The sequence below is a fragment of the Mytilus galloprovincialis genome, chromosome 10 (assembly GCF_965363235.1).
Source record: "Mytilus galloprovincialis chromosome 10, xbMytGall1.hap1.1, whole genome shotgun sequence".
In the NCBI taxonomy this organism is placed as follows: Eukaryota; Metazoa; Mollusca; class Bivalvia; order Mytilida; family Mytilidae; genus Mytilus; species Mytilus galloprovincialis.
Window position 1 is genome coordinate 54,323,742 of NC_134847.1, and position 13,270 is coordinate 54,337,011.

The 13,270-nt window shown below is 30.9% G+C and overlaps 1 protein-coding gene across 3 annotated transcripts in view; it reads left to right on the forward strand.

Annotated features, from left to right (window-relative positions):
- The window catches only part of LOC143047860 (ras-related and estrogen-regulated growth inhibitor-like protein), a 71,874-nt gene that overhangs the window by 15,523 nt on the left and 43,081 nt on the right, over positions 1 to 13,270 (forward strand). Inside the window, exon 1 of one of the 3 annotated variants that reach the window (XM_076221164.1) lies at positions 1,721 to 2,097. The exons of the other annotated variants lie outside the window; for them this stretch is intronic. Coding sequence (XP_076077279.1) covers positions 1,989 to 2,097 — 109 coding nt within the window. The 5' untranslated portion in view covers positions 1,721 to 1,988. Of the gene's footprint in view, positions 1 to 1,720; positions 2,098 to 13,270 lie in introns of those variants that run through there. 3 annotated transcript variants of the gene reach the window in all.

A 13,270-nucleotide genomic window follows, 5' to 3' on the forward strand; every position in this document is an offset into this window, starting at 1 on the left:
ACAATCATAAAAACATATCTTCAATAACCAGATTCGTGCAACGTGTGATTCATTTCCAGATGCACATGCAAGTTATGAATTAAATTGTTATCATTGAATGCACCTGATTTTTTAATACATGGATGCGTTTTTGCATAAATGTTGACAGCCTTCATGAAATTATCTAACCAAACTAATTTATGAGCATGTAACCATTACGTCACTGAAACAATTGTTAAACTGTTTACATGTTTAATTTTAATAAACTTATTTCTCTCGCCACCTCCTGATAATGTATTATATATGAACACTGTTATGATGGTATGATACTCAACCCCTAACGGGAAGGATTGTGCCTGATGTTCATATGATGAAATCATAATCTTTTAGTCAATTTGATTGAAGTCTGGAGCTGGCATGTCAGTTAACTGCTAGTAGTCTGTTGTTATTTATGTATTATTGTCATTTTGTTTATTTTCTTTGGTTACATCTTTTGACATCAGACTCGAACTTCTCTTGAACTGAATTTTAATGTGCGTATTGTTATGCGTTTACTTTTCTACATTGGCTTTAGGTATAGGGGGAGGGTTGAGATCTCACAAACATGTTTAACCCCGCCGCATTTTTGCGCCTGTCCCAAGTCAGGAGCCTCTGGCCTTTGTTAGTCTTGTATTATTTTAATTTTAGTTTCTTGTGTACAATTTGGAAATTAGTATGGCGTTCATTATCACTGAACTAGTATATATTTGTTTAGGGGCCAGCTGAAGGACGCCTCCGGGTGCGGGAATTTCTCGCTACATTGAAGACCTGTTGGTGACCTTCTGCTGTTGTTTTTTTTTTCTATGGTCGAGTTGCTGTCTCTTTGGCACATTCTCCATTTCCATTCTCAATTTTACAATATAAATACTAATTTAAGAACTCAACCCTTTTACAATTGATCACAGTTAAACCTGATTCCAACTGGCTGCTGAATCTTTTATATTCGCAAACTTTACGATCAGTTGCAAAATTTGTTGTATCATTTCGTCATTCCTGGTTCATTAAACTCATACTGTACACATAAAAAGAAATAAATCATAGAGTAAGAAAAACATCCTTGGACTTTTTTTAAGAAATATAGTTTATGAGTTCTCTGTTTACATTAGCAAAGAAAAGGAACAACGTCAAACAATCTTACGTTTTATAATTCGTAAAATGAATGTTCTCAGCTTCATAATAATTAACAAGAAAAAATTGAAAACCACACGTATAATAATTTTTTGCGTCCGAAGCGCTTTTCGAGATTATCTTCATCAGGAACGCTCAAAGCCAAACATTTGAAATGCGAAGATGTATAACTACCGAAACCGTTGAAGAGCTATATATGTCAAAATTACCTAAAATAAATAGCCAAATTCATCTCAAGCCAACTTTGCCTGAGGGAGTTGAAACCTTAGTTTCTTAATCATTTCAAAATTTATAAACGGACAATTTTATCAAAGTTTGTTAAATCATGTCAGTACCGAAGTACTGACTACTGAACTGATGATACCCTCGGGGACTGATAGTCCACCATCAGAGGTATCGACCCAGTGATGTAAAAAGATGAAAACAACACGTTAGATAATTTCTTGCATCCGAAGAGATGATATATAAATCTTTTCAGACATAGTTGTATCTTTCCTTCTTCAAGAAAACAGTTATCTAATTAGACATCGTTACGTTCCGCTAAACGTTTAAAGTATAACTTATATGTCTGTGTAATGTTAGCATATGAACATCATCAGTACTTAGCCTTTGTGTTATTTTCATATCATATAATAGTGTTACTGTTATATATTATATGATACACTAACCAAATTGATCGAACAAGATAAAGCTAGTTACTTAGTCAACCAAGCAGAATTCGATTCATGAAGTAATATAATCTTCACATACAGGTTTCTTTTTTTAAATTGTGGTGTTTCAGTTAGAAAAACTGTTTGTGTTTACATTAATAAAGGACAGGAAGTTTTGAATTTATTTATGAAATGCCGTTCCATAAAGATCCAAAACCTGCAACTGAGGAAAAAAATCAAAAACACAGTCATAAGGATGTTAATTTTCTTATTCTTGGAATTCAAGGTGTCGGAAAGTCAGGTAAGAAATTTCAATTTTTCAAACTGTTTCGTGATTGATCTCTTCAATATATATGTATGGTTACCATCGTTTTGGAATATCGTTTGTTTATTTAACAATAAAAACGTGGTTTACCTATTTTTTTTATATCTTCAACTTGTCGATTGTAGAATCAAACAAACCGTAACAGACATCCAAAACTTAGGTATTCATCTATGCTGATACTTGTAAAACTTGTATTTGATTAATTTGAAATTTATGGAATTGTGGAAGAGATTCAGGATTTCAACATATGCATTATATTGATGCAAATTAACATTTTACCATAGTGAATTAAAGCTTTTGTTGCTAGTAAAGTAGGATATTCAATCTCTTTCGATTGATTTCAGGAGAATGCGTTTCGCCGAAAGCTTTTCACCGCTTTAACATTATTGTTATTTTATTATTCTCATTTCATTTTTTTTCATTTCATTATCATGATTGTTATTCACTTGCTTGTTTGTATGAACACCTGGATAAGTGCATTTTATTTGTTGCATTCAGGTTTCGATATAAAAGCAAGAAGCTGTGATAAATAGAGAAAAATACATGGCAAAATCCGTATCATATGTCGTATCATCCCGAGACACCAATATTGGGTGATACGGCATGTGATACGGATTTCGCCATGTTTTATACGCTTTATCATATATTTCAACAGAAGACTATTATATTATATGAACTGTTTTCTGATCCATAGCACTGGGTTACCTTCAGTTTTACTTTTGTCTTGTTTCAAAGGCCTTAAAAGAACTGCTCAATTACTTATCAAAAGCACCTAGGTTACCTACAATTTGCAGGCTATTTATCAAATATGCAAAACTACTGTATTTACTACTAAACATATGATAAAACAAATTCGTTGATTCTTGATTATATAAATTTTAGCTCAACAGATTTAATCGTTTCAATATTTGTTTGTCAAAACAAGAATGCTTAAAAACAAACTAGAGCTTTTATAGGGTATGAAATGAGAATTGAAAACAATTATTTGGAAGAAATGGGTTCACCCAGCAAGTAAATTTATTTTTGAACAATTGGAAGCTTCATATATTATGTTCAATAGTGGGACACATTATTCTTGAAATACTCTGCATATATGATCTATTGACAAGAGAAACTGCTTTGAGTCATTGCATTGGCAATTTGTAGTTTATAGTTAAGTAGGACAGATCAGGCATGTGTGTTCTCTAAATTGATGGCTATGCAGAGATATTAAACCAATTATATCAGGTGAAAGAATTATATATTTTGTCAATCCTGGGTGTCAATCTGTTACATATTATATCTAGGATGCACATTTCTGTCCTTGGCAAAGGTCACATTTACGCAGATCTTGATGCACAATTATGAGACATGGTACTAGAGTATGTTAGAGTCAAATCAAGACGTAAAATATAAGTCAACTCTGCATTAATGATCAGTATAAGATCTACAAAGTACTTATCACTATTTTCCAATACTAGTATTAATCAATAATGGACTTTTGACGAAGTCAATACGTGATATAAGGACCTGCTTTGAATAAATTTACCGAGAACGAGGTCCGCAGTTCATTATAATTTAACAGGTCCATATATCACATATTGATTCGTTGAAAGTATGTAACTTATGTTATGTATTTTAATAGTGAAACGAAATTCACTTGGTGTTTTTTATGTTTGGAAATGGTATTAAATCGGTGTTACCGTCTTAAGTACCATTGAGTCAATACTATTTCTAAAAATAGTAACGTCAATATGTAAAAGTAGTGAAAATAATTTAAATGGAACTAAGAAAAGTCAAACTATATCAGATATAGTCGTATATCGTATGTTTTCTTCTTCAAAATTGCATACTCCCTTCAAATCAATATCATGGTGTAATGCTAAAAAAACATATATGCGGGACAATATTTCCTAAGTTTTTTTGGCGATACATTAAACTCATCATAGATACCAGGACTAAATTTTGTATATACGCCAGACGCGCGTTTCGTCTACAACAAACTCATCAGTGACGCTCGAATCCAAAAAAGTTAAAAAGGCCAAATAAAGTACGAAGTTGAAGAGCATTGAGGACCAAAATATTCATGCCGTATACTTTATTTTCCTGTTGGTGCATTGGTTCAAAATACTAATACCAAAGGAAAGACAAACGGACAATGAGTTTGAAGTACTAGTTATCGCAAGGCGTTTTACAAAGAACAAACCCACGCCGTATCGTATATAACTCAAATAACAGTATATAAATCAATTCAAAAGACAGAACTAATTCAGAATAATAGCAATTAAAACAAATCAGGTACGACAACCAATAAGAATAGCTGCAATAGCACACAAAAATAACACTAGTTAAAATCGAACTTTTTGCAAAGGCAATTATGCTAATAATTAGAATGTACGCAGTTTTTGGTAGAAATACATGCAGTTTTCTTAAAATAGTATTGGCCACACTTTAGACGTTAGCCCTTTCTAAAGACGTACAATCTATTCTACTAAATATTCAACTTCAACTATTAAATATAGAATGATATAATCCTGATAAAATCCTTATAAAATTTTTACATCACACGAATTCTATAACAAATGATTTAATACAAATTCTTATCACAAAATAGAATGCAGAAGGACTTACGTAATTGACTTTTATCAAAAAGGATTCAAACTTTAAATTTAGTTTATCGTATAAAAGTATATCAACATTAAAATATGAACTAAAACGAAATACCCACGTGTAAAATACTATTCAGTTCATTGTGTTGACATGAAGACTAGTTTGGGAAAACCAATAAACAAACTCTTTTTCCGGCCCTGTTTGTTTCCAATGCGCTGTTTCGAACCTTTGCAAGTCTTTTGATTTTTTAGCTTGAAACAGGTTAAAGCATCTATTTGTAAAAAAGAAAAAAATGTATTTATTTTATAGTGTATCACTATATGCACAGTGTATTTATATTTTAGGCACTTTGTCGTGTTGGTTAGAATTTAACAGAGGACAAACAAACATCCATAAAAATCAATACAGCAAACAATCTTAACAAAATTATTACCCACTACACGCATACATATACCTGTTCAAACTCGAATACTTCGTCTATGGTTGCCGTATGCAGTATCTTACACGTGTAATGCTTTAAAGTTATTTTGAGAATTCTTCAGAAAATGACTACTAGTAAATGTTTCTGGGATATTTTATTTGTCAATACTGAAAGTGAAAGAACATCACATTTTTACTTGTAGTGCTAGTTGAGCAGGAGTACCGCCAAATTAGCGGTATTAGGAGCAAAATAAAACAATATAGTGACTCGAAAATAGCAAACGAAAAAGCCATCTTAGAAAGCTTAGAAGTTTTTGGTATTTGAAAAACCATTCCACGTTAAAGACGTACTAAACATAAGACTTCCCCCCCCCCCCCCCCAAAAAAATCCATTAAGAAAAATCTGACACAAGAGGAGATGACATTGCATGCGATACTGTATAGCATTTAAGTCATCCATTACTTGTTTTATTTCATATACCACTTTGTTTATGAATAACAACAAGAGGTCAATTTCGTAAAATCGTTATTTTGTTCGTTTTGGCTTTGAATAGATCATTAGCATATCAACACCATACATACAATTACAAAAAAAAATCTAAAGCTGTTTAGTATAACCAGATTTGTGCAAAATAAGATTAATTTCCAATTGCGTATGCAAGTTTTGAATTAAACTGTTATCATTGAATACACCTGATTTTTTATACATGGATGTTTATTTGCATACAATTTGACAGCCTTCATAAAATTATCTAACCAAACTAATGTATGTGCATTTTACCATTACATCACCGAAATAATTGTTAAACTGTTTACATGTTCGATGCAATTGAAACCATTTCTCTCGCCACCTTCGGATAACGTTTTATATCTAAATGCAATATAAATACTAACTTTAGAATTCAACCCATATATAATTGATCACAGTTAAACCTGGTTCGAACTGGTTGGTAAATTGTTTACAATTCATAAACTTAAACGAACAGTGGCAAAATTTCGTATCATTTCGGTACTCCTTGTTCATTAACTTTATACTGTACACAGAAAAAAATCAAAGAGTAAGAAAAAAAAATATTCCTTGGAAAAACACTTTTTATTTCTAAAAAGATAGTTTATAACTAAATGTTGCTGTATACATTAGCCAAGAAAAGAACAACTTCGAACAAGCCTAGTACACTCTTTTTTTAAGTATTATTCTTTCTAGATACAGTTTATATAGAAGAACCATTCTATATAAAAAAAATGTAGCAATTTAATATAGATTTAAATATTATTGTCATAGAAACAGATTGATACAAAGTCTATTAATCAACTGAAAAATCTACCATCATCATTATCTAGTGTCATGCTCCTAAAAATGAGGGGGGTATTTTTGAAATTACTGTTAATAAATGTTCGGCAAACGGATCAATGAATTGATTTTGCGCCCCTGAACGGTCAGTGTCATCATTACCTCAATGTAGCGTTCAAAATAAAAATATAACGATTGGGTTAGTCTGGTTGTAAAAGAAGGACTGAACTGAAAGTGACGTACCTGGTTAGCGCGGAAATTACTAAAATGTTGACGTGTTCCTTTCGTTTGTTGATTATAATCATATACTACTTATACATATAAATGATTCATAAGTGATTTTTTACATGTTTTATCAATGTGACTGGCATCATTTGCCAATAGATGACAACAGGGTGTTTAACTGTACAAGTATCACTTGAGTATGATAATTACTTCCAATTGAGCATTATAGGGGACACTGAGGGTATGATAAAACATTTGTACCACTTATCTTCAGCGTTTTTTCAATGTATTTTTCAATTTAAAGACATGAAGGTTTTTTTTTTCTAGTAAACAATTGTGATCCCACATAATTATATATGCAATAATGACACATTATTAAATATTTTTTTCCGTTTTGTGGTACACTATTTAACAGATGGAAAAATAACATTTAAGAGTATTGTTAGTTTTATTGCGTAACAAAACGATCATTTGTTTGGAAATTAAAGTAATTCGGACATGAAACAAGCGTTTATAGTACAATAATACGTTTTTGTAACGTAATTGCGTAATTATATAACATTTAACCTTTGTTTACTACTTTTATCTTATATAATACTGTTGCTGATATAATTAGATACACCAGTCCTCCTATTTGTATAGCAATCAAATTGATCGTTCACGATTAAGCTAATCACCTGCTATTCCTGAATTTGCTAAACAAGTGTTTTTGTTTCAATTTGCTGAAATAATGTAACATCAATTCATTAAGTATTTGTATGTATACATTAGACAACAAACTTTTAAAATTGTTTAGGACATTCCACGATTAGTCTACATGATACTAAGCATTGGTTATCGAATCGACACAGTTCGAACACAAAATAAATAGTACAGTTGATGAAAAAACATCCTTAGCGCTTTCTTGATCTACAATGCAACTTCATTGGGAAAACTCAAAAAGAATATTTGTAAAGCCAAAATACATTTAGAAGGCCAAACTTATATTTTTTAGTTTTAAATTGATATAATTGGATTCTATACAATCATATTGTTCTGTATAAAAACGTTAACGCATCAAAGCAAAAACGGAAAGTGGGGAATATTTAAACGGTTTTCGTATAAACATTCTGCAAAATGTAGTAAACAACTTCCAATAAGTTTCAAACGAGAGAGAATTAAGGTTCAAGCAGTTAACTAAATGTATTACTTATCAGTATTTTTGTATTTATTATTTTTGTGATATTTGACTGATATATTTGTTTTTGGATAGATCTATCATATGTAAGGAAGCTTAAATGTGCGAAATGCTCACATAGTGTTTCTCTGCTTAAGGGGCACTTGGTTAAGTGACGTATAACGTATTTGAACGTATTTGAAAAAAATAATGATATAAAGAAACTTCATATACTTCATGGTTGTACACTTGAACCTATGAATATTTCTAAAGGTGGTGAAACTGTTTGCTTCAAAACGTAGTTGTGATTAGTTTGCACACATTTCAAACGGAATATGATTAGATGTCATTTATTTTTTATTGATAATTATTGAATACAATTAGACAGGGTTGAAACATACTTTTTTTGAAATATCGATATAATAATTCGTAATTGAAAATTATCAGTATCACAATAATCAACAAGAAGAGATGACATATAAACCTTTAACACAGCATTGCATCTTGACGTTCAGCTAAAGGGAAACGGTACTATTTATTCTGCCATAGGCGACAATACTAACATTTTCTAATTTTACCACTTTTTATAATAAAAACCTGGATAAAACAGTTATGTGTGGTGTTAGTACTTTATTACTCCTTTTTAAAAATTGAAGCCAAATAGTATCATGACCAATTTCCAACGGAGCTTGTTTATGTTATCCATGCCCACCGTCATTTTGAAGCAAATTTATAAAATTTTGAAAGCCTTTTCGAATAATTCTCTAGAAAATGTTTCAATAGGTTTTCTAAAACTTATATTGTAAATATATATAAACACTGCAGTTATTCATAGATATAATAAAAAAATATTGTACCCTTACATCCAATCACGGCGCTCCTAAGTTGACTTCCTTCACCTGTCTTGGGTACACAAAAGGCCAACCTAATGCTGGGAAAATGCAATAGTACCGTTTTCCCTAAACGTCTAAAGTATAAGTAATACGTCTGTGTAATGTAAGCATGTGAATAATATACAGTATTTAGCCTTTGCGTTCTTCTGACATACCGTCCTTATCAGGAAAGTCGCCTCCCGAAACATCAATATAATAATAAACATCATACCATATTGTAACTGTTACAATAAGACACATCAGCCATTCTGTTTGTACAGTAAGTAAATTGATTGAACAAGATAAAGCTATATTTTAAGTCAAAAAAGTTAGCAGAGCTCGATTCATGACGCAACGTAATTTTTACATTCAGGTTGTTTTTTTTAATTTTTGGTGGTTAATTGACGTACACCTATTGTGATTATCTTGACAAATCAAAGGACAAGTTTGAATGATAAGTTCTGAAATGCCGTTCCATAAAGATCGCAAACCAGCAACTGAGGTAAAAATTCGAAAGCACAGTCATAAGGATGTTAATATTATCATTCCTGGAATCCAAGGTGTCGGTAAGTCAAGTAAGGAGTTCAAATTGTTCACACTGTTTTGTGATAGATCTTTGCCCCAATATGAATTAATGGTTAACATCGTTTTCGGGATGACGTGTGTTTATTTTCCAATAAAACGTGACGTGCTTAATTTTCTTTGATCTTTAATATGTCGATTTTAGATCGAAACAAACCGAAACAGATACCGACAATGTAGGTAACACCTATAACAAACAAACCTTTTATTTGAATAATGCAAAATTTATGGAATTTTGGAAGGTATTCTGAATTCAACATATGCATGATAAAAAATATTTAACTATAATAAGATAAATCGTGTTGCTTGTAAAGCAGGGTGTTCTACCTCAGTATATGTTATAACTCGTTAATTTCATTGAAATACGTCTCGACAAAGCTTTATTTTTATCTTTTTTTCATCTTATTTCAGTGGTCAATTCTTTATCACTATTGTTCCTTATGGATTTTATAGTTTGAGTGAACCTTGGGTTCTGTTTTCTTTTTCATGAGTTGTATTGTTATAAAAATAAGAAGTTACGGTTTGATAGGACAACTAACCTCAAGACGTTTTCTGAATTTTTTTTAAATTCGTTTTCCAAATTTGCATATTTGATGTGATTTTATCTACATGTGTAAAAAGTATTTGTCGTGTCAATATCTCTTTGTCATATAATAGAATACTAAAACAAACTACAACTATAATAAAAATAAGAAAAGAGAATATGATAACATCTTTTTGGAAGAAATGGGTTAACTTTATAGTAACCTGAAAAGTAAATTTAAATTGACCCTTAAACAATTGGAAGTTTTGAACATTTGGTACAATATTGGAACAGATATTTGTCCAGAAACTGTTTGCATATTTATGTTCTGTTGATAACAGAAACTGCTTGGAGTCAAAGCATTGCCAATTTGTATTTTATAGTTGAGTGAGAAAAATTAGGCATGTGTGTTCTCCAGGTTGATGGCTATGCAGAGACATTAAACCAACTGTATATCAGGTAAAATGATTAAGTATTGTCAATCTCTTACATATTATGTTTAGGATGTACATTTCTATCCTTGACAAAGGTCACATTTACGCAGATCTTGATGCACAATTATGAGATATGGTACTAGAGTATTTTCGAGTCAAATCCAACCTTGAAATATGAGCCAACTTTGCATTGATGATCAGTATAAAATTTACCAAGTACTTATCACTGTTTTCCAATACTAGAATTAATCAATTATGGATTTTTGACGAAGTCAATACGTGATATATGAACCTGCTCAGAATATATTTACCGAGGACGAAGTCCGCAGTTCATTATAATCTAACAGGTCCATATATCATCTATTGACTAGTTGATACATATTATTATGTTGATACTGAAAGTTAGAAATGAAATTCACTTGGTGTTATTAAGTTATTAAATCGGTGTTACTGTCTTTAGTAACATAGAGTCAATACTATTTCTAAAAATAGTAACGTCAATATGTAAAAGTAGTAAAAAAAATGCAACTACGAAAAATCTAACTATATCAGATATATTCGAATATCGTATGTTTTCTTCTTCCAAATTGCATACTCCCATCAAATCAATATCATGATATAATGCTCAAAAACTTTATACGCGGGACAAAATATTCCTAAGTTTTTTTAATGTACAAAATATGCATGCTTTATTTTCCTGTTGGTGCATTGGTTCAAAATAATAATACCAAAAGAAAGACAAACGGACAATGAGGTTGAAGTACCAGTTATCGCAAGGAGTTTTACCACTAACAAAGCCCACGCCGTATCGTACATAAGGACTCGAATAACAGTATAGAAATCAATCAAACAGAGAGAACTAGTTTAGAATAATAGCAATTAAAACAAATCAGGTAGGACAACCACTAAGGATAGCTGCAACAGCACAGTATACTAACAATATGTTAAAATCAGACTTACTACAGCCAAAAAAATAATCTGTGCTAAAGGCAATTGTCTAATAACAACAATTTACGCAGTTTTGGGTAGAAATACATGCAGTTTTCATATATATAATCCTGATAAAATCGTGATAAAATTTTTACATCACACAAGTGTTTCGAATTCTATTACAAATGATTTAATACAAATTCTTATCACAACATAGAATGCAGAAGGACCTACGTAATTGACTGTTATAAAAAGGGATTCAAACTTTAAATTTAGTTTATTTTATAAAAGTATATCAACATTAAAATATGAACTAAAACGAAGTACCCACATGTAAAGTACTATTCAGTTCATGGTGTTGACATGAAGACTAGTTTAGGAAAACCAATACACAAACGGAGTTGATTCAATACGTTAAATTGCATTTTTGATCATACAAACTTTTATTCAAAGTCACTCTTTTTCCGGCTCTGTTTGTTTCCAATGCGCTAATTGAACCTTTGCAAGTCTTCTTTTTTTTTAGCTTGAATCAGGTTAAAACATCTTTTTGAAAAAAAGAAAAAAAGTGTATTTATTTTATAGTGTATCACTATATGCACAGCGTATTTATATTTTAGGCACTTTGTCGTGTTGGTTAGAATTCAACGGAGGACAAACAAACATCCATAAAAATCAATACAACAAACAGTCTTAACAAAATTATTACCCACTACATGCATACCTATGCCTGTTCAAACTCGAATACTTCGTCTATGGTTGTCGTATGCAGTATCTTACACGCGTAATGCTTTAAAGTTATTTTGAGAATTCTTATGATAACAGAAAATGACTATTAGTAACTATTTCTGAAATATTTTATTTGTCAATACTAAAAGCATAACACGTTTTTACTTATAGTGCTAGTTGAGCAGGAATACCGCCAAATAACCGGCATTAGGAGCAAAATAAAACAATATAGTGACTCGAAATTAGCAAACGAAAAAGCCATCTTAGGAAGCTTATAAGTTTTTGGTATTTGAAAAATATTTTGTTCGTTTTGGTTTTGAATAGATCATTAGCATATCAACACCATACATACAATTGCAAAAAAATAATCTTAAGCTATAACCAGATTTGTGCAAAATATGATTCATTTGCAGTTGCATATGCAAGTTTTGAATTAAACTGTTATCATTGAATACACCTGATTTTTTATACATGGAGGTTTATTTGCATACAATTTGACAGCCTTCATGAAATTATCTAACCAAACTAATTGATGAGTATGTTACAATTACGTCAACGAAATAATTGTTAAACTGTTTACATGTTCGATGTAATTGAAACCATTTCTCTCGCCACCTTCCGATAACGTTTTATATATAAATGCAACCCATATATAATTGATCACAGTTAAACCTGGTTCGAACTGGTTGGTGAATTGTTTTTCAATTCATAAACTTAAACGAACAGTGGCAAAATTTCGTATCATATCGGTACTCCTTGTTCATCAACTTTATACTGTAAACAGAAATAAATCAAAGAGTAAGAAAAAAAAGATTATCCTTGGAAAAACACTTTTTATTACTAAAAAAGATAGTTTATTACTGAATGTTGCTGTGTACATTAGCCAAGAAAAGAACAACTTCGAACAAGCTTAGTACACTCTCTTTCAAGTATTATTCTTTCTAGATACAATTTATATAGAAGAATCATTCTATATAAAACACAATGTAGCGGTTAAATATAGATTTAAATATTATTGTCATAGAGACAGATTGATACAAAGTCTATTAACCAACTGAAAAATCTGCCATCATCATTATCTAGTGTCATACTCCTAAAAAAGACATATTCCGTAGTTATCATTGAATAAGTAATAGTTGAAATGACATAATCAAAATGCCTGCTTAGTATGTAAAACCTACAGTACACCAGCAACAACCGAATCAGCCATAGAATACGTCATTTTTTCAAATGACTGAAAGAACCCACACCATTTTTCGCTTGATATGTCCGTGTAATGTCGAATATGTACATTTCGTCATGTTAAAGACGATAAAGTATAATGACATTGCAAGTAAAAGGTCTGCACGCAACTTTTGACATTAAAGCAATTAGTTAAATATCATAAGTATTCCCATTAGT